Source organism: Cololabis saira, chromosome 6 (assembly GCF_033807715.1).
Source record: "Cololabis saira isolate AMF1-May2022 chromosome 6, fColSai1.1, whole genome shotgun sequence".
Classification (NCBI taxonomy): Eukaryota; Metazoa; Chordata; class Actinopteri; order Beloniformes; family Belonidae; genus Cololabis; species Cololabis saira.
Window position 1 is genome coordinate 19,597,565 of NC_084592.1, and position 25,380 is coordinate 19,622,944.

General features: G+C 42.1%; 4 protein-coding genes and 1 pseudogene across 4 annotated transcripts; all 5 read right to left on the reverse strand.

Annotated features, from left to right (window-relative positions):
• Nucleotides 1-3,144: 3,144 nt before the first annotated feature.
• On the reverse strand, nt 3,145-6,705 carry LOC133445582 (ribosyldihydronicotinamide dehydrogenase [quinone]-like). Its single transcript, XM_061722906.1, has 6 exons — nt 6,630-6,705; nt 4,074-4,238; nt 3,870-4,000; nt 3,681-3,794; nt 3,515-3,616; nt 3,145-3,441 (listed from the first exon to the last, which is right to left on the reverse strand). The coding sequence occupies exons 1-6, from the start codon at nt 6,703-6,705 to the stop codon at nt 3,145-3,147; spliced, it is 885 nt and encodes a 294-aa protein (XP_061578890.1).
• A 1,251-nt stretch (nt 6,706-7,956) lies between these two features.
• Nucleotides 7,957-9,196, reverse strand: LOC133445583 (ribosyldihydronicotinamide dehydrogenase [quinone]-like; annotated as a pseudogene).
• A 3,036-nt stretch (nt 9,197-12,232) lies between these two features.
• On the reverse strand, nt 12,233-13,475 carry LOC133445584 (ribosyldihydronicotinamide dehydrogenase [quinone]-like). The gene is made up of 6 exons (XM_061722907.1): nt 13,472-13,475; nt 13,169-13,333; nt 12,958-13,088; nt 12,769-12,882; nt 12,603-12,704; nt 12,233-12,529 (listed from the first exon to the last, which is right to left on the reverse strand). Exons 1-6 carry the CDS (start codon nt 13,473-13,475, stop codon nt 12,233-12,235), a joined length of 813 nt encoding a protein of 270 aa, XP_061578891.1.
• A 4,832-nt stretch (nt 13,476-18,307) lies between these two features.
• On the reverse strand, nt 18,308-19,548 carry LOC133445585 (ribosyldihydronicotinamide dehydrogenase [quinone]-like). Its single transcript, XM_061722908.1, has 6 exons — nt 19,545-19,548; nt 19,244-19,408; nt 19,033-19,163; nt 18,844-18,957; nt 18,678-18,779; nt 18,308-18,604 (listed from the first exon to the last, which is right to left on the reverse strand). The coding sequence occupies exons 1-6, from the start codon at nt 19,546-19,548 to the stop codon at nt 18,308-18,310; spliced, it is 813 nt and encodes a 270-aa protein (XP_061578892.1).
• A 4,380-nt stretch (nt 19,549-23,928) lies between these two features.
• Nucleotides 23,929-25,173, reverse strand: LOC133445586 (ribosyldihydronicotinamide dehydrogenase [quinone]-like). Its single transcript, XM_061722909.1, has 6 exons — nt 25,170-25,173; nt 24,866-25,030; nt 24,654-24,784; nt 24,465-24,578; nt 24,299-24,400; nt 23,929-24,225 (listed from the first exon to the last, which is right to left on the reverse strand). The coding sequence occupies exons 1-6, from the start codon at nt 25,171-25,173 to the stop codon at nt 23,929-23,931; spliced, it is 813 nt and encodes a 270-aa protein (XP_061578893.1).
• Between the last annotated feature and the right edge of the window lie 207 nt (nt 25,174-25,380).

The window sequence follows — 25,380 nt, forward strand, 5'->3', positions numbered from 1 at the left end:
TTTTGTAGTGTTTATTGTCTGTATGGGCAGCACGGTGAATTAGTGGTTAGCACTGTTGCCTCATAGCAAGAAGGTCCCCGGTTCGACTCCCAGGCCCAGCAGGGTCTTTCTGTGTGGAGTTTGCATGTTCTCCCCGTGCTTGCGTGGGTTTCCTCCGGGTACTCCGGTTTCCTCCCACAGTCCAAAAACATGCATGCTAGGTTAATTGATGATTCTAAATTGCCCGTAGGTGTGAGTGTGTCTGGTTGTCTGTTTATATGTGGCCCTGCGATGGACTGGCGACCAGGATGTAACCCCTGCCTCTCGCCTGAAAATTGTCTGGGATAGGCCCCAGCAGACCCCCGTGACCCTGCAAAGGATAAAGCGGGTATAGATAATGGATGGATGGATTATTGTCTGTAGTTTGTTTGAACTCCTCCCCTCTGGACGGCGCTACAGAGCACTGTACGCCAAAACCTCCAGACACAGAGACAGTGGCCGTTTTCGAATTCGCATACTGTACTACAAGTATACACTGATTTGGCCAAAGTGTAGTAAGTAGTATGCTGTATGTGAACAGAAGGAAATCTGCAGTGTGCGAAAAATACCCGGATGTTGTACTGATCTGGAAAAAAATCCGCAAAAGAAAGGACTAGTTACACCGTGGAGAGGGAGAAGGAGGAATATAAATGTAAGTAACTTTAATATATAACCTTTTTAATTCAATTTAGTGTAAGGACAACGATTAAAAATTGTGGGTTTTTAATAGTATGTTAGGTTTTTGTTAGTTATCTTAGCATGCTTGCTACGTAAATAAAAGTGAACTAAGTGTTATGACAACGTTATATATCGGTAGTTCGTTGTATTTTCATGAAATAACTTTCATTGCTGTGTTTTGACAGAGAATTTGTCCGGGAGCTGAAATAAATAGATGCAGAGAGAGGGTTTGGACAAGGAGGAGAAGATGGAGAGAGAGCTACTCGACAGAGAGGAGAAGATAAATAAAATAAAATTAACTTCAATAGACTGATATGTTCATTTCAATACATTTATTAAAATCCATTTCCATCCCTTATGTCATTTCATCAATGAATTTGGTTTTACTGCTATTTCAACATTTAAGATAAGATAATCCTTTATTAGTCCCACATCGGGGAAATTTGCAAAATATAGCCCGACTGGAATCAAACCCCCGTTCGCTGTACGAAAGTCGCTAATCAACCCATTGAGCTATAAGATATACAGCTCTGTTCTGTCTGTGGTATATATATATCCATCTAGTAACAACACGAAGCTTCACTTTATATTCAGACAAACTAACGTGACAGCTACAACTGTTAGATTTCATCTATTAAACCAACATTTATTTCCTAAATGATTTATTTCAGCCGGCGACAATTCTCCACAGGGCTGCAGGTTTCTCCCCGGGACGAGGCCGTGGGTTGACCCGGCGATCGCGTCTGTTCTCCGGCCGTGAGCTGCTGATGCGGCCGGACCGGCGGCTCTTTTGATCCCCGAAACATCGGATCAAATTTCTACGCCTTACTTTTACGCCTGAATGTTAAAAGATGTTAAAACGTAATAAAGTGGCATATTAACAGCGCTACAGCTGGAATTACAACAGCTTCTAGTCCAGTGTTTCTCAATCCTGGTCCTCCTGCATGTTTTAGATGTTTCCCTGCTTCAGCGCACCGTGATAAAAGTACGTGTGTCATCAACAGAGTTGTGCAGACCTTGGTGACAGCTAATTAGGACCTTTAATTAGAATCAGGTGTGTTGGTGCAGGGAAACATCTAAAACATGCAGGACAGGGAACACGAGGACCAGGATTGAGAAACACTCTAGTCTGCTTTTAAATCTCATCTTTCGCTGACGTTTTGGTGCGAGATGCATTCTGGGATACACTGTAGCACACTGCTGTGTGAATGGTCTGCTGGAGCAGCGTACTGAATCCTTCATTCAGTAGGCAGTATTCAGTGCATACTTTGCAGTATGTAGCATATAGTGCGGTAGTGTCTGAATTCGAAAACGGCCAGTTTCTTCCCCCAAGCTGTTGCTCTGATGAACTCTCAACACTCATGGAGTCTCAGAGTAATCAATCATGATTACAAGCGTGCAATTTCCACCAATATGGTCAAGGACTCAAAACCATGTCTGATGACACCATCCACGAGTTTATGTCAAACAATTCAAAGGTTATTGCAGAAAATAGGGACTATCACATATTGACCAATCAGAAGAAGGGGCTAATTTGCACCAATTAAGGTGAACGAGTCAAAACCGAGTCCGATGACACCACCCACGACTCTTTATGTCAAATCATTCAAAAGTTATGCCAGAAAATAGGGACTATCAAATATCAATCAGAAGGGGCAGGGATAATTCAGGCCAATTATGGTCAAGGACTCAAAACCGAGTCCGATGACACCACCCACGAGTCTGTCAAACCATTCAAAAGTTATGGCAGAAAGTAGGAACTATCCAATATGGATATGGGATTAGATGAAGGGGGGGGGGGCGCACTTTTTGGCATCTATCGTCGCCACGGTAACGCTTTTGACTGAGAAAAGTAATGCGCATTATCGAGACGCACATTTTGATGTATAACACACCTGGGTGCACGTTATGGTTCGGGCGAAGAAACTGCAAAAATGGTCCAAAATTACACGATTAATTCATTAAGCATTGCTGGAAGGCAAGTTTGCCTACAAGATGGTGTTTAGTTAACCATAAGGGTTGCCCCTCCAAGTGTGCACCTACACAATATAAAATGTTTTTAAATGTGCCGCCATGTAATATAATCCCAAATGAGAATAAACCCCGTTTACTCAGGGTGCATCCAATTAGAAATTCATTTATAGGACTTATTTTGGTCTCAACCTGAGAAAATGGTCAAAATGACTGACAGTGGATCACGGTGCTTTTAAGAATCAAGAGATATATTCAACCTGGTAATTCAAAATATTTCAGATTCCTGGGTAACCAAGTCAGAAGTGTCATGAGGGACTATGTTGAAACTCTGGCAGCCATTAGAAACTTTGATTGGAAGAGTTACTTCAGAGAGATGGATACATGGGTTAGGTAGGCAACAAGGTTCACCAAAAAAAAAAAAACTTCAAACCATTGCTGAAGTCAGAACAAACCATATTTTATTAAATTACAACTTCAGCACCCTGCTTTCATCTGGCTGTGGGGTGGGAGTGGTTTGCCCAGGTGGATGCCCACCGTCAACCCAAACTCCTTGCTGTCATGCTCCTTGTGTACATCAGGCTTCAGCTGGAAAGCCTTGTCATCAAAGCAGTCCAAGGCAATGAAGGAAAGAGGCTTCTCCTCCAGGAGACCTTGCAGCCGTGTGCGCCAGCCCTCCAGCATGCAGCTGCGGGCTTCAGGAGTAGCACAAGAAGGAGCCCAGAAGACCTGAGGGGCCACAACCTGGAAGCCACAGTAGTGCAGGATCCCATTCTGCACAGAAATTAACATGCAGGTTTAGTCATGTGATGATCTACGAGAAGTCCAGAACATTCCCCATTTGTACCTGTAGTGGCCAGAGTGTGACGTTCATGTCTCCATTAATCCCAGTTGAGCTGAACATGGATTCAAGAGACCCAGTGGTGAAGGACAACATGGCCTTCTTGTCCTGCAAGAAATAGAGTTCAGCACAAAAATACCAAAGCTAGTTTAAACCCCAGTTCAACCCTTACCTTGAACACTCCCTGGCTGTAGCGCTTCTCTTTAGAAAAAGCAAAGCCGCTTGTGAGCACACGATCAATCCAGCCCTTCATGATTGCAGGAACACTGAACCAGTACATGGGGAACTGGAAAGAGAAGTTCTAGTTAGTAAAGCACAGGGGTTTGCTTCATTGGGTAGACACGACTGACACCCAGATTACCTGGAAGATAACAAGGTCTGCCTCAGTCAGTTTCGATTGCTCCTTAGTGATGTCATCTGACAGCTTCCCTTCCTCAAATGCCAGTCTGGTCTCCTCCAGATAACGGAAGTTTTCAGCATTCTTCACATCTCCTGAAACAGTGGATGGGTTCATTAGGGCCTGATTGTAAGACCTTTTTAGTCCAGCTGTGGGTTTGTCCTCTACCTTTGATGTCCTCTGCAGTAGCAGTGGCTTTAAAATTCATGGCATACAGATCAGATACCTCTACTGTGCAGCCCTGAGCAGTCAAGACCTCCACAGCCGCATCTTTAGCTGCAGCACTGAATGAAGCAGAGCTCTGATGAGCGTACACGATCAACACTTTCTTTGCTGTGAAGACAGGAAATGAAACTGCTTTAGTGGCCATCAGATAAAAAGATAACAACCAAAGACCAATTTAAACAGATGAGTCTCTGTACATAAACAAATTACAAGTAATCACCAAGAGACACAAGACAAACCATTACCCATTCTGAAGCAGTGCCCTGACAGTAACCAATGAACTATTCAAACAGCTGGTTACACTAAATAAAATACTGCTCATGCTGGATCAAAGCCCCAGCATCCTGTTTTTATACGCCCTTTGTGTTCAAGCTCCCTCAGGTGTTTTCAATCAACAATCTGCTGTCTCAGTATGGCAAGAAAACTGGGACATGAATGACACTGCCAGACAATCTTATCAAATATAGAAACAGGTGGGTACAAGTCAAATGCTGGGCAGAACCAAAAGATTGGAGATAAATATATATATACAGTATATATATTATATATATTGCAATCACCTTGAGTCTGAGTATCATGAATTACTGGAATGAGAGGGCAATGACAGACAGGCACTTAATCAATTATATGAAGAAAACAGGTTTTATGGAGATAATTCAGTTTCTTATGTTTTTTCCAATCTGTTGATCCACTATTTTCCACCTCTAGTTCAGTGGGTGGAAATGCACCTTGCCTGTCGCCAATGTTGGGACAAATGAAATAAGGCTTTCCTGCACTTGTCGAGCACGAACCAGGTGAAAATCACATGACCTATGACAAACGAGGCCATGGTTTGTCCCGATTATGTCATTAGTTCATTCAATGTATCTTTATCTAATAAAAACTCTTTGAATCCAACCACTTACTGTCTAAATTGGTTGGGTTGGGTTTTTATGCGAAAATTACATGTGTTGCAGTTCTTTGACTGACCACTAGAGGCTGGCTCCAAAAGAGGTCAATCTCCTTTAAAGGAGATTGAGGCAGGATTGAGGCAGGATTTATGAAAAAAATTCGTATACGTTTTAAGTTTTATAGTAGTAATGTCAGATGAAGCGTTCCAAACCAAAACGAATGAGCCCTCTAGCGTATCTCTCCGTTGCCTTGAACTTGCCTGTGACCGTAATTTCCCGGGCTGTCCTGCGGATGTGACGTCAAATGACGCTGCATGCGCGTTCTCCCCATCCTCCCGTGCCGGCTTCGCTGTTGTCTGCAGTACCCCCGACGGCCGTCGTGGCGAAGGGTGGCGCTAATGAGTCTCATTTCTTAAAAGTAGCCTCATGCTCCTTTAACTCCCGTGTTAATATGTTCAAGTTAACAGCAGAAATCGACATATTGACAGCCTTGTTTAAAGAACCATTTTGGTCTCAATTGATTGATTTTACATCCATGACAACTCTGAGGAGGGTGAATTTTGTTTCTGTTTTCAATATTTTTATAGTTTTTTTTTTAGATTACCAAAATGAATTAAAGCTGCAAGCAGCGATGAACGTGCCCTCACGTGTGCAATTTCCACCAATATGGTGAAGGACTCAAAACCGAGTCCGATGACACCACCTACGACTCTGTATATCATACCATTCAAAAGTTATGGCAGAAAATAGGGACAATCAAATATCGACCAATCAGAAGAAGGGGTGGGGCTAATTAAGGCCAATGAATGTCAAGTACTCAATACCGAGTCTGATGACACCACCCATGACACTTTATGTAAAACCATTCAAAAGATATAGCAGAAAATAGGAACTATCACATATCGATCAATCAGAAGAAGGGGCGGGGCGTGCTTTTTGGCATCTATCATCGCCACAGTAACGGTTTTGACTGAGAAAAATAATGCACATCATTGCAGGATCGAGACGCACATTTTGATGTATAACACACCTGGGTGCACGTTACTGTTTTGGGCCGCATTAACGGCCAAAGAAATGGCATAAATTGCGCAAAAATCACACGATTAATTCAAAATGTTCGACTTCCTGTTCGGTTTCGGCCATGGCGCCAAGAGACTTTTCTTTAAGTTGCGACATGATACAGGTGTGTACCGATTTTCGTGCATGTACGTCAAAACGTATTGTGGGGTTTGAATCACAAAGTTTTCTAGGGGGTGCTGTTGAGCCATTAGGCCATGCCCATTAATGCAAACCATTAAATATCACATTTTTCGCCAGGCCTGGCTTGCGTGCAAAATTTGGTGACTTTTGGGGCACGTTTAGGGGGGCAAAAAGGCCCTCATTTCGTCGCAAAAATTAAAAAAAACAAGAAAAAAAAAATTCCTACAGATACAATAGGGCCTTCGCACTGTAGTGCTCGGGCCCTAAAAATACATTTATAACAACAAAACAACCTAATATATACACACAAAAGGGAGGGCTTTAGAAGACAACAGGTGGTGTTTCGAAGTGCGTGCTTAAAATACATTTTTAATTCTTTCAACCATATTTCAAAGGAAGATGGTTTAACTGAGTTCCACCAGAGCAATCACCTTTTGGGCCACTACTGTGGTCCATTCCATGACCTGGGCCTCTTTCTTGTCCATTGCGCAACCTGCTTCAGTCACCACAAACACTGACGGGGGTGCATGGGAACTCCCTACCAATTGATCCTGCTGGAAAATCAAACAAGTGATACGAAAAGAGCTGTCATTGACACTGAAAAAAAAAAAAAAGATGAGCGAAAGTCCCATGGTCCTTAGAGCACTTACCACAGATATAAGGAAAAACCCTTGTACATTTTTTGTTTTCTGCGGGGAAATTGCAGCCTATACACCACCTTGAATTGGATCAAATTATGTCTCGCAATAATTGAAATATTGTGTATCCTTAAAGCATTTCTGCTAAACGTCACCAGAAATGTCCACCCCCAATTCTTCTTGCCATTGCTTTCTATAATTATCAGGACTATTTTTAACAGAACACTAATGGTGAGTAAAGCACCTCTAGTGAATGTTTTAACAAAGCTGTAAATGACTGAATGCTGAAGAGTTGCTTCATAATGTGGGACTGAGGCTTCAATAAAATGTTGCAGCTGTAAAAATCTATAGAAGTGAATTTTGAAGATTAAGTTGGCACCCCTAATTGCTGGAAAGATGCCATCTGTCCATTCAGATATAAAAGTATAACTTTGTACAGAGCAAATGCCATTTCCCTGCCATGTCATGAATGTAATGTCCTCAAGCCCAGGCCTAAAGGCATGATTACATTTTGGGGCCCTTAACTGTACCCAAGACTTGGTGCCAGACCCTCATAGAATTTTAAAATAAGGTTTCTACAATATAACTTCTGTTTTGGACTATTAAGCAGGGTTGGAAGGCAAGTTTGCCTACAAGATGGTGTTTAGTTAACCATAAGGGTTGCCCCTCCAAGTCAACTTCCAGGGTGAAACTACACAATATACATTTTTTTTTTTTTTTTAAATGTGCCGCCATGTAATATAGTCCCAAACTTGCAAGTCAAATGAGAATAAACCCTGTTTAGTCAGAGTGCATCCAATTAGAAATGCATTTATAGGACTTATTTTGGTCTTAACCTGACTGACAGTGGATTATGGTGCTTTTAAGAATCAAGATATATTCAACCTGGTAATTCAAAATATTTCAGATTCCTGGGTAACCGAGTCAGACGTGTCGTGTGGGACTATGTTGAAACTCTGGCAGCCATTAGAAACTTTGATTGGAAGAGTTACTTCAGAGAGATGAAAAGGTTTACCAAAAAAAAAAAAAAAAAAAAAAAAAAAAAACTTCAAACCATTGCTGAAGTTAGAACAAACCATATTTTATTAAATTACAACTTCAGCACCCTGCTTTCATCTGGCTGTGGGAGTGGTTTGCCCAGGTGGATGCCCACCGTCAGCCCAAACTCCTTGCCGTCATGCTCCTTGTGCACATCAGGCTTCAGCTGGAAAGCCTTGTCATCAAAGCAGTCCAAGGAAATGAAGGACAGAGGTTTCTCCTCCAGGAGAACCTGCAGCCGTGTGCGCCAGCCCTCCAGCATGCAGCTGCGGGCTTCAGGAGTAGCACAAGAAGGAGCCCAGAAGACCTGAGGGGCCACAACCTGGAAGCCACAGTAGTGCAGGATCCCATTCTGCACAGAAATTAATATGCAGGTTTAGTCATGTGATGATCTACGAGAAGTCCAGAACATTCCACATTTGTACCTGTAGTGGCCAGAGTGTGACGTTCATGTCTCCATTAATCCCAGTTGAGCTGAACATGGATTCAAGAGACCCAGTGGTGAAGGACAACATGGCCTTCTTGTCCTGCAAGGAATAGAGTTCAGCACAAAAATACCAAAAGCTAGTTTAAACCCCAGTTCAACCCTTACCTTGAACACTCCCTGGCTGTAGCGCTTCTCTTTAGAAAAAGCAAAGCCGCTTGTGAGCACACGATCAATCCAGCCCTTCATGATTGCAGGAACACTGAACCAGTACATGGGGAACTGGAGAGAGAAGTTCTAGTTAGTACAACACAGGGGTTTACTTCATTGGGTAGACACGACTGACACCCAGATTACCTGGAAGATAACAAGGTCTGCCTCCGTCAGTTTCGATTGCTCCTTAGTGATGTCATCTGACAGCTTCCCTTCCTCAAATGCCAGTCTGGTCTCCTCCAGATAACTGAAGTTTTCAGCATTCTTCACATCTCCTGAAACAGTGGATGGTTCATTAGGGCCTGATTGTAAGCTTAATAGACCTTTTTAGTCCATTTGTGGGTTTGTCCTCTACCTTTGATGTCCTCTGCAGTAGCAGTGGCTTTAAAATTCATGGCATACAGATCTGATACCTCTACTGTGCAGCCCTGAGCAGTCAAGACCTCCACAGCCACATCTTTAGCTGCAGCACTGAATGAAGCAGAGCTCTGATGAGCGTACACGATCAACACTTTCTTTGCTGTGAAGACAGGAAATGAAACTGCTTTAGTGGTCATCAGATAAAAAAAAAACAACCAAAGAGCAATTTAAACAGATAAAAGTCTCTGTACATAAACAAATTACAAGTAATCACCAATAGACACAAGACAAACCATTACCCATTCTGAAGCAGTGCCCTGACAGTAACCAATGAACTATTCAAACAGCTGGTTACACTAAATAAAATGCTGCTCATGCTGGATCAAAGCTCAGCATCCTGTTTTTATACGCCCTTTGTATTCAAGCTCCCTCAGGTGTTTTCAATCAACAATCTGCTGTCTCAGTATGGCAAGAAAACTGGGACATGAATGATACTGCCAGGCAATCTTATCAAATATAGAAACAGGTGGGTACAAGTCAAATGCTGGGCCGAACCAAAAGATTGGAGATATATACATATATTAAAAAAAAATAAATAAATAAAAAAAAAAATATATATATATATATATATAAATATATATATTATATATATATATATATATATATATATATATATATATATATATATATATATATATATATATATATATATATATATATTGCAATCACGTTGAGTCTGAGTGTCATGAATTACTGGAATGAGAGGGCAATGACAGACAGGCACTTAGTGAATTATATGAAGAAAACAGGTTTTATGGAGATAATTCAGTTTCTTGTGTTTTTTCCAATCTGTTGATCCATTATTTTCCACCTCTAGTTCAGTGGGTGGAAATGCACCTTGCCTGTCGCCAATGTTGGGAAAAATGAAATAAGGCTTTCCTGCATGTGTCGATCATGTACCAGGGGTCCGTTTCACAAAGCAGGTTCAACATTCTGAGTCTAATCCTGAACTCTTAGTTGATCTACTCTGAGATCGGAAACTCTGAGTTTTCGGTTCCAGAACAGCGGATTTGAGTTAATTCACTCAACTCTAAGTAGTTTCAGTTTAAAGGAGCCCTGATACAACGATTCACCATGGCAACCGGCGACAACAAAAGATCCACATACTTTTTCTTTTTTTTTTTAACTTTATTTAACATTTCAATTTACAAAATCCCTTTGAGGAAACGTTAGTTTGCATCTGAAGATCCACATACTTCACGCCGTGTCCTTTTTCACCCGAATGGAATTAGAGATTTTAATGCGCGCATACAGCGAATTTGAACATGTTTTTCGAAAAAAGAGTAACACCGCAGCACAGAATATAATATAAAATTAATTTAACAGATCTCCACATCATTCACCTGCAATCCTGTGGAACCCCTTGATGGCTTGGACAGGTTTATCATAAACTAGGCTTGCCACCCGTCCCTTGAAATACGGAATTGTTCCGTAATTGGGAATTAAAAGTTGCGTTCCGTATTGAACCAATACAGACACATATTATGCTCTTATTTATTTATGTAATAGGTGGAGGTCGGAAAATTTGAATATATTGCAAAACTTCATTCGTAGTAAATTCAACTTAAGGTGAAACAAATATTATTTCCCACTACATGCAAAGTGAGATATTTCAAGCCTTTATTTGTTATAATTTTGATGATTATGGCTCACAGTTTATGAAAACCCCAAATAAAAAATCTCAAAAAATTTGAATATATTATGAAATCATTAAACAATTCAATCATCAAAATTATAACAAATAAAGGATGAACATATATTGCTTTGCCTGTAATGAGACTATGTAATATACATGTATTACGTGGTCTGATAACCATCTCCCGACGAATATTTAATTCTCTGTGCATTAATGCTGCACCTTCATCAATTGGGTCTTCATCAAAAAGACATGCCGTGTTCGTGACAATGGACTTCTAATATATATTCTGACTCTGTTTTTAATGACAGACGGCAGAACTTCGTCAAAACTCGCCTGCTGACTGAATGAATGAGGAAATGAAATGTGCGTGTGGATCTGAAAGAGGCGGAGACACAGAGAAACTCGAGGTTCATTGAGATAAACCTGGTCCCGACCAGGTTAGATTCAGAGCGTCTGTTACTACGGTAACTGACCGAGAGCTTAAGTTACCTCTCTTTGTGAAACAGGCTTACCTCTCTTTCTCTGGTTTGAGTTACCTCCCTTTGTGAAACGGAAAACTCAGTTTCCCTCATTTCAGGGTTATCAGACTCAGAGTTTTCACTAAACCTACTTTGTGAAAGGGACCTCAGATGAAGCATTGATTGAACATTTGTGTCCCCTACAAGGACATCACATGACCTATGACAAACGAGGCCATGGTTTGTCCCGATTATGTCAGTTCATTCAATGTATCCTTATCTAATAAAAACTCTTTGAATCCAACCACTTACTGTCTAAATTCCAGGTTGGGGTTTTACGTGAAAATTACATTTGTTGCAGTTCTTTGACTGACCACTAGAGGCTGGCTCCAAAAGAAGTCAATCTCCTTTAACTCCCGTGTTAATATGTTCAAGTTAATAGCTGAAATCGACATATTGACAGCCTCGTTTAAAGAACCATTTTGGTCTCAATTGATTTTACATCCATGGACAACTCTGAGGGGGAATTTTGTTTATTTAGATTACCAAAATGAATTAAAGCTGCAAGCAGCGATGAACGGACCCTCACGTGTGCAATTTCCACCAATTTGGTGAAGGACTCAAATCCAAGTCCGATGACACCACCCACGACTCTGTATGTCATACCATTCAAAAGTTATGGCAGAAAAAGGAACTATCACACAGACCAATCAGAAGAAGGGGCGGGGCGTGCTTTTTGGCATCTATCGTCACCACGGTAATGGTTTTGACTGAGAAAAATAATGCGCATCGTTGCAGGATCGAGACGCACATTTTGATGTATAACACACCTGGGTGCACGTTACGGTTCGGGCTGCATTAACGGCCAAAGAAATGGCATAAATTGCGCCAAAATTACACGATTAATTCAAAATGTCCAACAGTCCTTTTAAGAATCAAGAGATATATATTCAACCTGGTAATTCAAAATATTTCAGATTCCTGGGTAACCGAGTCAGAAGTGTCGTGTGGGACTATGTTGAAACTCTGGCAGCCATTAGAAACTTTGATTGAAAGTTACTTCAGGGAGATGGCAACATGGGTTAAGTAGGCACCAAGGTTCACACACACGGGAAAAAAGAAAAAAGAAAAAAAAAACCATTGCTGAAGTTAGAACAAACTATATTTTATTAAATTACAGTTTCAGCACCCTGCTTTCATCTGGCTGTGGGGTGGGAGTGGTTTGCCCAGGTGGATACCCACCGTCAGCCCAAACTCCTTGCCGTCATGCTCCTTGTGTACATCAGGCTTCAGCTGGAAAGCCTTGTCATCAAAGCAGTCCAAGGAAATGAAGGACAGAGGCTTCTCCTCCAGGAGACCTTGCAGCCGTGTGCGCCAGCCCTCCAGCATGCAGCTGCGGGCTTCAGGAGTAGCACAAGAAGGAGCCCAGAAGACCTGAGGGGCCACAACCTGGAAGCCACAGTAGTGCAGGATCCCATTCTGCACAGAAATTAACATGCAGGTTTAGTCATGTGATGATCTACGAGAAGTCCAGAACATTCCACATTTGTACCTGTAGTGGCCAGAGTGTGACGTTCATGTCTCCATTAATCCCAGTTGAGCTGAACATGGATTCAAGAGACCCAGTGGTGAAGGACAACATGGCCTTCTTGTCCTGCAAGGAATAGAGTTCAGCACAAAAATACCAAAGCTAGTTTAAACCCCAGTTCAACCCTTACCTTGAACACTCCCTGGCTGTAACGCTTCTCTTTAGAAAAAGCAAAGCCGCTTGTGAGCACACGATCAATCCAGCCCTTCATGATTGCAGGAACACTGAACCAGTACATGGGGAACTGGAGAGAGAAGTTCTAGTTAGTAAAGCACAGGGGTTTACTTCATTGGGTAGACATGACTGACACCCAGATTACCTGGAAGATAACAAGGTCTGCCTCAGTCAGTTTCGATTGCTCCTTAGTGATGTCATCTGACAGCTTCCCTTCCTCAAATGCCAGTCTGGTCTCCTCCAGATAACGGAAGTTTTCAGCATTCTTCACATCTCCTGAAACAGTGGATGGTTTATTAGGGCCTGATTGTAAGCTTAAGAGACTTTTTTAGTCCAGTTGTGGGTTTGTCCTCTACCTTTGATGTCCTCTGCAGTAGCAGTGGCTTTAAAATTCATGGCATACAGATCTGATACCTCTACTGTGCAGCCCTGAGCAGTCAAGACCTCCACAGCCGCATCTTTAGCTGCAGCACTGAATGAAGCAGAGCTCTGATGAGCGTACACGATCAACACTTTCTTTGCTGTGAAGACAGGAAATTAAACTGCTTTAGTGGTCATCAGATAAAAAAAAACAACCAAAGAGCAATTTAAACAGATAAAAGTCTCTGTACATAAACAAATTACAAGTAATCACCAAGAGACACAAGACAAACCATTACCCATTCTGATGCAGTGCCCTGACAGTAACCAATGAACTATTCAAACAGCTGGTTACACTAAATAAAATGCTGCTCATGCTGGATCAAAGCTCAGCATCCTGTTTTTATACGCCCTTTGTATTCAAGCTCCCTCAGGTGTTTTCAATCAACAATCTGCTGTCTCAGTATGGCAAGAAAACTGGGACATGAATGACACTGCCAGACAATCTTATCAAATATAGAAACAGGTGGGTACAAGTCAAATGCTGGGCAGAACCAAAAGATTGGCGATATATATATATATATATATATATATATATATATATATATATATATATATATATATATATATATATATATATATATATATATATATATATATATAATTACCTTAAGTCTGAGTGTCATGAATTACTGGAATGAGAGGGCAATGACAGACAGGCACTTAGTGAATTATATGAAGAAAACATGTTTTATGGAGAGAATTCAGTTTCTTATGTTTTATCCCCTATTTTCCACCTCTAGTTCAGTGGGTGGAAATGCACCTTGCCTTTCGCCAATGTTGGGAAAAATGAAATAAGGCTTTTCTGCATGTGTCGAGCACGTACCAGGTGAAGCATTGATTGAAGACTTGTGTCCCCTATGAGGAAATCACATGACCTATGACAAACGAGGCCATGGTTTGTCCCGATTATGTCATTAGTTCATTCAGTGTATCCTTATCTAATAAAAACTCTTTGAATCCAACCACTTACTGTCTAAATTCCAGGTTGGGTTTTTATGCGAAAATTACATTTGTTGCAGTTCTTTGACTGACCACTAGAGGCTGGCTCCAAAAGAGGTCAATCTCCTTTAACTCCCGTGTTAATATGTTCAAGTTAAGAGCAGAAATCGACATATTGACAGCCTTGCTTATAGAACCATTTTGGTCTCAATTGATTAATTTTACATCCATGACAACTCTGAGGAGGGTGAATTTTGTTTCTGTTTTCAATAATTTTATAGTTTTTTTTTAGATTACCAAAATGAATTAAATTTGCAAGCAGCGATGAACGGGCCCTCACGTGTGCAATTTCCACCAATATGGTCAAGAACCCAAAATCGAGTCCGATGACACCACCTACGACTCTGTATGTCATACCATTCAAAAGTTATGGCAGAAAATAGGGACAATCAAATATCGACCAATCAGAAGAAGGGGCGGGGCTAATTAAGGCCAATGAAGGTCAAGTACTCAATACTGAGTCCGATGACACCACCCATGAAACTTTATGTAAAACCATTCAAAAGATATAGCAGAAAATACAAACTATCACATATCGACCAATCAGATGAAGGGGCGCTTTTTGGCATCTATCGTCGCCACGGTAACGGTTTTGACTGAGAAAAGTAATGCACGTCGTTGCAGGATCGAGACGCACATTTTGATGTATAACACACCTGGGTGCACGTTACTGTTTTGGGCCGCATTAACGGCGAAAGAAATGGCATAAATATCGCCAAAATTACACGATTAATTCAAAATGTCCTACTTCCTGTTCGGTTTCGGCCATGGCGTCAAGAGACTTTTCTTTACGTTGCGACATGATACAGGTGTGTACCGATTTTCGTGCATGTACGTCAAACCGTATTGTGGGGTTTGAATCACAGAGTTTTCTAGGGGGCGCTGTTGAGCCGTTAGGCCACGTCCCATTAATGCAAACCATTAAATATCACATTTATCACCAGGCCTGGCTTGCGTTCAAAATTTGGTGACTTTTTGGAGGAACTATCAAATATGAACCAATCAGATGAAGGGGGGGCGCGCCTTTTGGCGTCTAGCGTCGCCACAGTACCACTTTTGAAAGAGAAAAGTAATGCGCGTAGTCGCAGGATGAAGACGCACATTTTGATGTATAACACACTTGGGGACACGTTACGGTTCGGGCTGAATTAACTGCCGAAGGAATGGCATAAATTTCGCCAAAATTACACGATTAATTCAAAATGGCCGACATCCTGTTCGGTTTCGGGCATGACCCCAAGGTTCCACCAGAGCAATATCACCTTTTGGGCCACTACTGTGTCCATTACACAACCTGTGCCTCTTTCTTGTCCATTGCACAACCTGCTTCAGTCACCACAAACAACACTGTGACAGGGGTGCGTGGGAACTCCCTACCAATTGACCCTGCTGGAAAATCAAACAAGTGATACGAAAAGAGCTGTAATTTTTGACACTGAAAAAAAAAGATGAGCTAAAGTCCCATGGTCCTTAGAGCACTTACCACAGATATATATAAGGAAAAACCCTTGTACATATTTTTTTGTTTTGTGCAGGGAAATTGCAGCTTATACACCACCTTGAATAGGATCAAATTATGTCTTGCAATAATTGAAATGTGTATCCTAAAAGCATTTCTGCTAAACGTCACCAGAAATGTCCACCCCCAATTCTTGCTATTGCTTTCTATAATTATCAGATGGACTATTTTTAACAAAACACTGTAATGGCGAGTAAAGCACCTCTAGTAAATGTTTCAAACTCAAAGCTGTAAATGACTGAATGCTGAAGAGTTGCTTCATAATGTGGGACAGAGGCTTCAATAAAATGTTGCAGCTGTAAAAATCTAGAAGTGTGAATTTTGAAGGTTAAGTTTGCACCACTAATTGCTGGAAATATGCCATCTGTCCATTCATATATATAAAAATATAACTATACAGAGCAAATGCCATTTCCCTGCCATGTCATGAATGTAATGTCCTCAAGCCCAGGCCTAAAGGCCTGATTACATTTTGGGGCCCTTAACTGTACCTAAGACTTGGTGCCAAACCCTCAGAATTTTAAAATAGGGTTTCTGCGATATAACGTATTCACTCTTATTGCACTATTAAGCAGGGCTGGAAGGCAAGTTTGTCTACAAGATGGTGTTTAGTTAACCATAAGGGTTGCCCCTCCAAGTCAACTCCCAGGGTGCAGCTACACAATATACATTTTTTTTTAAATGTGCCACCATGTAATATAATCCCAAATGTGCAAGTCAAATGAGAATAAACCCTGTTTAGTCAGGGTGCATCCAATTAGAAATGCATTTATAGGACTTATTTTGGTCTCAACCTGAGAAAATGGTCAAAATGACTGACAGTGGATTACGGTGCTTTTAAGAATCAAGAGATATATTCAACCTGGTGTTGGGCCTCGCCCATATGCTCATGTGAACTCTGGACTTATAAATGTATGAACATTTTGTGAATGTGTATATTCAACTTTGAGACTGCTCAGCCGAAAATCGGCTGTAATGTGCCTCCTAAAATGGCCACCTTGCCATGAACTACAACCCCCAGCATGCCATGCGTGGGGGGGGCGGCGGCGCCTACAAGCGGCGCGCATCCAATCGCAAACGAGGCACCAATGACGTCACCGCAGCGCGCATAGGATCAAAACCCTGCAGCTGCTCCTTGTTCGCTCTCTTCTCTCCAACTTCCATCGGTGAACAGCTGGATCTTTTGGCTCCGGGCCAAGATCCCATCGTTCTCTCCCCCCCGGGCTGTGGGGAGGCAGGAGGCCCGCATCGGACCGGGCCCGCGGGGTCCGGCCATTGAAGCGGCGGTCTCCGGGAGGCTCCGGCTCCCACTAAACTCTGTCCTCTTTAAGTTTTTCAGATCCGAGCTCACGACGCCCACACGCTCCCGGCCATCAGATTGGGACACGGCTGCGACTGAATGCTCCGACTGAAGCCCCCTTCCCCGCTCCGAGCCCCCGTCTGCTGATCGCGCAGGAATCGGAACGGTTTCCTGGACGGACGGCCGGCGTCTCGCCCGGTTGTGAGCTTTCCCGGGGCCTGGACGGCCGCGCGTCGGCGACCGGAGAGCAGGGAAGCATGGCAAGGAATGACCGGTCCCCCGCTGCGCCTAGGAATGCGTGAGAGCCTCCGTTGGTCCGGAAGCACGGCCCGGCACGAGGCGGCCCCACCGCTGTCTAATCCGTTTCAGGGGAAGGGACGGAACGTGAGAGACTGACTGGGAAACCCCCCAGCAGGACCGCGACCCCAGTCGACAAAGCCCGCAGGCACCCGATCCGGATCCCGAGGAGACGTGAGGTCGTGAGCCCCGGTGATCAGTAGGACTACGAGCGGTTCAGAACTGAGTGTGAAGTCGTGATCCCTTGTTATCAGTAAATTGGAGTGTTTCAGAGCTAAATCTGTGTTCCGAACTGAGATTACTGCATACGCCATCATCATCGCTTTGATTTCTTTTTCATTCCATGCATTTAAGTTCCATTTCATTTTTATTGATCGTTTTTCTTAATGGTTTTATAATGTAGTGTGCCATCAGGACTTATTTGGGGTGTTACGTTACCATCTTTGGACACCTATATGTAAATAAATTGATTTTTAATGAGTGGTTTCTGTTTCATGCAATTTGGTCACATTCTGATTGTTTGAGCAGAGCCAGTGCTCGAATCTCACCCTTCAATTATACTATACTTAAACCTTAATCATCTGAGACTGATTTTCTGCTGTTAAGTTATCATTTTTCCCTGGATTAAGGCCCTGGGGTGGTGCCCCATACGAGAATTGTTATCATTTTGACAAATAGTCGACTTTATTAATTACCAATTATTAATAGCCTTCGATAACTGACCAACTTAGCTACCTGTGTGGCACAACACTGGTAATTCAAAATATTTCAGATTCCTGGGTAACCGAGTCAGAAGTTTCGTGTGGGACTATGTTGAAACTCTGGCAGCCATTAGAAACTTTGATTGGAAGAGTTACTTCAGGGAGATGGCAACATAAGTAGGCACCAAGGTTCACCAAAAAAAAATTCAAACCATTGCTGAAGTTAGAACAAACCATCTTTTATTAAATCACAATGTCAGCACCCTGCTTTCATCTGGCTGTGGGGTGGGAGTGGTTTGCCCAGGTGGATGCCCACCGTCAGCCCAAACTCCTTGCCGTCATGCTCCTTGTGCACATCAGGCTTCAGCTGGAAAGCCTTGTCATCAAAGCAGTCCAAGGAAATGAAGGACAGAGGCTTCTCCTCCAGGAGACCCTGCAGCCGTGTGCGCCAGCTCTCCAGCATGCAGCTGCGGGCTTCAGGAGTAGCACAAGAAGGAGCCCAGAAGACCTGAGGGGCCACAACCTGGAAGCCACAGTAGTGCAGGATCCCATTCTGCACAGAAATTAACATGCAGGTTTAGTCATGTGATGGTCTACGAGAAGTCCAGAACATTCCCCATTTGTACCTGTAGTGGCCAGAGTGTGACGTTCATGTCTCCATTAATCCCAGTTGAGCTGAACATGGCTTCAAGAGACCCAGTGGTGAAGGACAACATGGCCTTCTTGTCCTGCAAGAAATAGAGTTCAGCACAAAAATACCAAAGCTAGTTTAAACCCCAGTTCAACCCTTACCTTGAACACTCCCTGGCTGTAGCGCTTCTCTTTAGAAAAAGCAAAGCCGCTTGTGAGCACACGATCAATCCAACCCTTCATGATTGCAGGAACACTGAACCAGTACATGGGGAACTGGACAGAGAAGTTCTAGTTAGTACAACACAGGGGTTTACTTCATTGGGTAGACACAACTGACACCCAGATTACCTGGAAGATAACAAGGTCTGCCTCAGTCAGTTTCGATTGCTCCTTAGTGATGTCATCTGACAGCTTCCCTTCCTCAAATGCCAGTCTGGTCTCCTCCAGATAACGGAAGTTTTCAGCATTCTTCACATCTCCTGAAACAGTGGATGGTTCGTTAGGGCCTGATTGTAAGCTTAGGAGACCTTTTTAGTCCATTTGTGGGTTTGTCCTCTACCTTTGATGTCCTCTGCAGTAGCAGTGGCTTTAAAATTCATGGCATACAGATCAGATACCTCTACTGTGCAGCCCTGAGCAGTCAAGACCTCCACAGCCGCATCTTTAGCTGCAGCACTGAATGAAGCAGAGCTCTGATGAGCGTACACGATCAACACTTTCTTTGCTGTGAAGACAGGAAATGAAACTGCTTTAGTGGCCATCAGATAAAAAAAAACAACCAAAGAGCAATTTAAACAGATGAGTCTCTGTACATAAACAAATTACAAGTAATCACCAAGAGACACAAGACAAACCATTACCCATTCTGAAGCAGTGCCCTGACAGTAACCAATGAACTATTCAAACAGCTGGTTACCATAAATAAAATACTGCTCATGCTGGACCAAAGCTCAGCATCCTGTTTTTATACGCCCTTTGTATTCAAGCTCCCTCAGGTGTTTTCAATCAACAATCTGCTGTCTCAGTATTGCAAGAAAACTGGGACATGAATGACACTGCCAGACAATCTTATCAAATATAGAAACAGGTGGATACAAGTCAAATGCTGGGCAGAACCAAAAGATTGGAGATAAGTACATATATATAAAAAAAAATTATATATATATATATATATATATATATATATATATATATATATATATATTGCAATCACGTTGAGTCTGAGTGTCATGAATTACTGGAATGAGAGGGCAATGACAGACAGGCACTTAGTGAATTATATGAAGAAAACAGGTTTTATGGAGATAATTCAGTTTCTTGTGTTTTTTCCAATCTGTTGATCCATTATTTTCCACCTCTAGTTCAGTGGGTGGAAATGCACCTTGCCTGTCGCCAATGTTGGGAAAAATGAAATAAGGCCTTCCTGCATGTGTCGATCATCATGTACCAGGGGTCCGTTTCACAAAGCAGGTTCAACAATTCTGAGTCTAATCCTGAACTCTTAGTTGATCTACTCTGAGATCGGAAACTCTGAGTTTTCGGTTCCAGAGCAGCGGATTTGAGTTAATTCACTCAACTCTAAGGGCCCGATTTACTAAGATCCTAAATAAAGAGTACTAAATTGCGTGTGCACTGAAAAGGTTTGCGCGTGCTGTTTGCGTGTGGTTTGCGGGTGATCAACTAAGATTGCGTGCGCAATTGATAACAGGTGCAAACAGCAGTATTTAAATGAGGTGTTGCGTGTCTTAAGGTTTGCGAGTGCAAACTCTGCGCCATGGAGAGTCTGGATGGAATGCACAGTCACAAGTCACAAGCGCAAAATGAAATTTGACGAGTTGGAGTTAGAGATATTAGTGGAAGAGGCAAATAAACACATTCATGAACTACAGCAAAGAAATTTAAACATTACCAAAAGAAACGCAATATAGGAGAAAACCTGCGATAGAATAAATGCAGTTGGTAACACAAAAAACGGAAAAACGTCTGGTTTTTCATATTTCAATTTTAGGCACAGATCAAAAATACGAAATAGAAAAACGGGCCACAGGACCGAATTTGATTTTAATATTGAATTGGTCGGGTTTACGTGACCCTGCGGTGCTCGGCATGATCTGAGGAGAAAAAGACAATCAGACACAGAGCTGGAGAGCGCTTTGATTCAATCTATTTATGAGTTAAGTTTTTATTCAGATGTCCACAGTATATTGCAAATATTATATATTATATAGCAAACACTGACAGTAAATGTGTGACAGACGGGACCATCATATGGCCGTCGATTTAACGCGGAACCATAATTCAGGCGAAGCTGCAGTCTGTCTGCGCTGATCCTGACACAGCGGGTCGGAGCGGATTTGGTCATGATGTTTAACCTGTGTTTTGTGATTAATAAGCACGGGTTTTAATTAAATGTAATTTACGAAGGATGATTTCACGTTCAATAAGATAAATAATCAATAAAATACAAAGTTTGGCAGAAAGGCTTGGCCTGCTTGTGGGCGAGTGGAGGGGGGCACATTAAAAGAAGGTGGCAAGATATAAGGCGGAGAACTAAAGAAAAAGTGGCCTTTAATAAAACTTGTGCAACCATTTTTAAAATAGCATGCAGCAGAATAAAGACTCTCTCTCTGCGTATTCTTTGATTTTGGATGTCGCCTCCTTGCCACAATAACAGCAGCAGCAGATTAGCACCTTCCTTTCGAACGTATTAAATACAGACGCAATCACAATACGCGCAAAAACTTTCAGGCTTGGTAAATCTCATTGCGCGTGGTAAATGGAGCAATTTGCATCTTCCCCTCCCAGTATTTAGCGCTCTCTGGCGGTTACGCCCCATATTGATTATTCATCAGGGCAAAAGTACTAACTGAATTGCGTGTGCAATTTAGCGCATTTCAGAGACGCAATCCTCTTTGCACGCTGTTAGTAGATCAGCTGGCACTTTAGTTTGCGGGTGCTGTCAAGTTTGCACACGTTTTAACACACGCAAACCTTTAGTAAATCGGGCCCTAAGTAGTTTCAGTTTAATGGAGCCTGATACAACGATTCACCATGGCAACCGGCGACAACAAAAGATCCACATACTTTTTCTTTTTTTTTTAAACTTCATTTAACATTTCAATTTACAAAATCCCTTTGAGGAAACATTAGTTTGCGTCTGAAGATCCACATACTTCACGCCGTGTCCTTTTTTACCCGAATGGAATTAGAGATTTTAATGCGCGCATACGCCGAATTTGAACATGTTTTTCGAAAAAAGAGTAACACCGCAGCACAGAATATAATATAAAATTAATGTAACAGATCTCTACATCATTCACCTGCAATCCTGTGGAACTCCTTGATGGCTTGGACAGGTTTATCATAAACTAGGCTTGCCACCCGTCCCTTAAATACGGAATTGTTCCGTAATTGGGAATTAAAAGTTGCGTTCCGTATTGAACCAATACAGACACATATTATGCTCTTATTTATTTATGTAATAATATACAGGTGGAGGTCGGAAAATTTGAATATATTGCAAAACTTCATTCGTAGTAAATTCAACTTAAGGTGACACAAATATTATTTCCCACTACATGCAAAGTGAGATATTTCAAGCCTTTATTTGTTATAATTTTGATGATTATGGCTCACAGTTTATGAAAACCCCAAATAAAAAATCTCAAAAAATTTGAATATATCATGAAATCATTAAACAATTCAATCATCAAAATTATAACAAATAAAGGATGAACATATATTGCTTTGCCTGTAATGAGACTATGTAATATACATGTATTACGCGGTCTGATAACCATCTCCCGACGAATATTTAATTCTCTGCGCATTAATGCTGCACCTTCATCAATTGGGTCTTCATCAAAAGGACATGCCGTGTTCGTGACAATGGACTTCTAATATATATTCTGACTCTGTTTTTAATGCCAGACGGCAGAACTTCGTCAAAACTCGCCTTCTGACTGAATGAATGAGGAAATCAAATGTGCGTGTGGCTCTGAAAGAGGCGGAGACACAGAGAAACTCCAGGTTCATTGAAATAAACCTGGTCCCGACCAGGTTAGATTCAGAGCGTCTGTTACTACGGTAACTGACCGAGAGCTTAAGTTACCTCTCTTTGTGAAACAGGCTAGAGTTACCTCTCTTTCTCTGGTTTGAGTTACCTCCCTTTGTGAAACGGAAAACTCAGTTTCCCTCATTTCAGGGTTAACAGACTCACTAAACCTACTTTGTGAAACGGACCCCAGGTGAAGCATTGATTGAACATTTGTGTCCCCTACAAGGAAATCACATGACCCATGACAAACGAGGCCATGGTTTGTCCCGATTATGTCAGTTCATTCAATGTATCCTTATCTAATAAAAACTCTTTGAATCCAACCACTTACTGTCTAAATTCCAGGTTGGGTTTTTATGCGAAAATTACATTTGTTGCAGTTCTTTGACTGACCACTAGAGGCTGGCTCCAAAAGAGGTCAATCTCCTTTAACTCTTGTGTTAATATGTTCAAGTTAAGAGCAGAAATAGACAAATTGACAGCCTTCTTTAAAGAACCATTTTGGTCTCAATTGATTGAACATCCATGACAACTCTGAGGGTGAATTTTGTTTAATATTTTTAGTTTTTTTTTAGATTACCAAAATGAATTAAACCTGCAAGCAGTGATGAACGGACCTTCACGTGTGCAATTTCCACCAATATGGTGAAAGACTCAAAACCGAGTCCGATGACACCACCCACGACTCTGTATGTCATACCATCAAAAGTTATGGCAGAAAAGAGGGACAATCAAATATCGACCAATCAGACGAAGGGGCGGGGCGTGCTTTTTGGCATCTATCGTCACCACGGTAATGGTTTTGACTGAGAAAAATAATGCGCATCGTTGCAGGATCGAGACGCACATTTTGACGTATAACACACCTGGGTGCACGTTACGGGCCGCATTAACGGCCAAAGAAATGGCATAAAGTGCGCCAAAATTACACGATTAATTCAAAATGTCCAACAGTGCTTTTAAGAATCAAGATATATTCAACCTGGTAATTCAAAATATTTCAGATTCTTGGGTAACCAAGTCAGAAGTGTCATGTGGGACTATGTTGAAACTCTGGCAGCCATTAGAAACTTTGATTGGAGTTACTTCAGAGAGATGGACACATGGGTTAAGTAGGCACCAAGGTTCACCAAAAACAAAAAACTTTGCTGAAGTTAGAACAAACCATCTTTTATTAAATCACAATGTCAGCACCCTGCTTTCATCTGGCTGTGGGGTGGGAGTGGTTTGCCCAGGTGGATGCCCACTGTCAGCCCAAACTCCTTCCCGTCATGCTCCTTGTGCACATCAGGCTTCAGCTGGAAAGCCTTGTCATCAAAGCAGTCCAAGGAAATGAAGGACAGAGGCTTCTCCTCCAGGAGACCTTGCAGCCGTGTGCGCCAGCCCTCCAGCATGCAGCTGCGGGCTTCAGGAGTAGCACAAGAAGGAGCCCAGAAGACCTGAGGGGCCACAACCTGGAAGCCACAGTAGTGCAGGATCCCATTCTGTACAGAAATTAACATGCAGGTTTAGTCATGTGATGATCTACGAGAAGTCCAGAACATTCCACATTTGTACCTGTAGTGGCCAGAGTGTGACGTTCATGTCTCCATTAATCCCAGTTGAGCTGAACATGGATTCAAGAGACCCAGTGGTGAAGGACAACATGGCCTTCTTGTCCTGCAAGAAATAGAGTTCAGCACAAAAATACCAAAGCTAGTTTAAACCCCAGTTCAAGGCTTACCTTGAACACTCCCTGGCTGTAGCGCTTCTCTTTAGAAAAAGCAAAGCCGCTTGTGAGCACACGATCAATCCAGCCCTTCATGATTGCAGGAACACTGAACCAGTACATGGGGAACTGGAGAGAGAAGTTCTAGTTAGTACAGCACAGGGGTTTACTTCATTGGGTAGACACGACTGACACCCAGATTACCTGGAAGATAACAAGGTCTGCCTCCGTCAGTTTCGATTGCTCCTTAGTGATGTCATCTGACAGCTTCCCTTCCTCAAATGCCAGTCTGGTCTCCTCCAGATAACGGAAGTTTTCAGCATTCTTCACATCTCCTGAAACAGTGGATGAGTTCATTAGGGCCTGATTGTAAGCTTAGGAGACCTTTTTAGTCCAGTTGTGGGTTTGTCCTCTACCTTTGATGTCCTCTGCAGTAGCAGTGGCTTTAAAATTCATGGCATACAGATCTGATACCTCTACTGTGCAGCCCTGAGCAGTCAAGACCTCCACAGCCACATCTTTAGCTGCAGCACTGAATGAAGCAGAGCTCTGATGAGCGTACACGATCAACACTTTCTTTGCTGTGAAGACAGGAAATGAAACTGCTTTAGTGGCCATCAGATAAAAAAAAAACAACCAAAGAGCAATTTAAACAGATAAAAGCCTCTGTACATAAACAAATTACAAGTAATCACCAAGAGACACAAGACAAACCATTACCCATTCTGAAGCAGTGCCCTGACAGTAACCAATGAACCAATATTCAAACAAATAAATAAACTAAATAAAATGCTGCTCATGCTGCATCAAAGCTCAGCATCCTGTTTTTATACGCCCTTTGTATTCAAGCTCCCTCAGGTGTTTTCAATCAACAATCTGCTGTCTCAGTATGGCAAGAAAACTGGGACATGAATGACACTGCCAGACAATC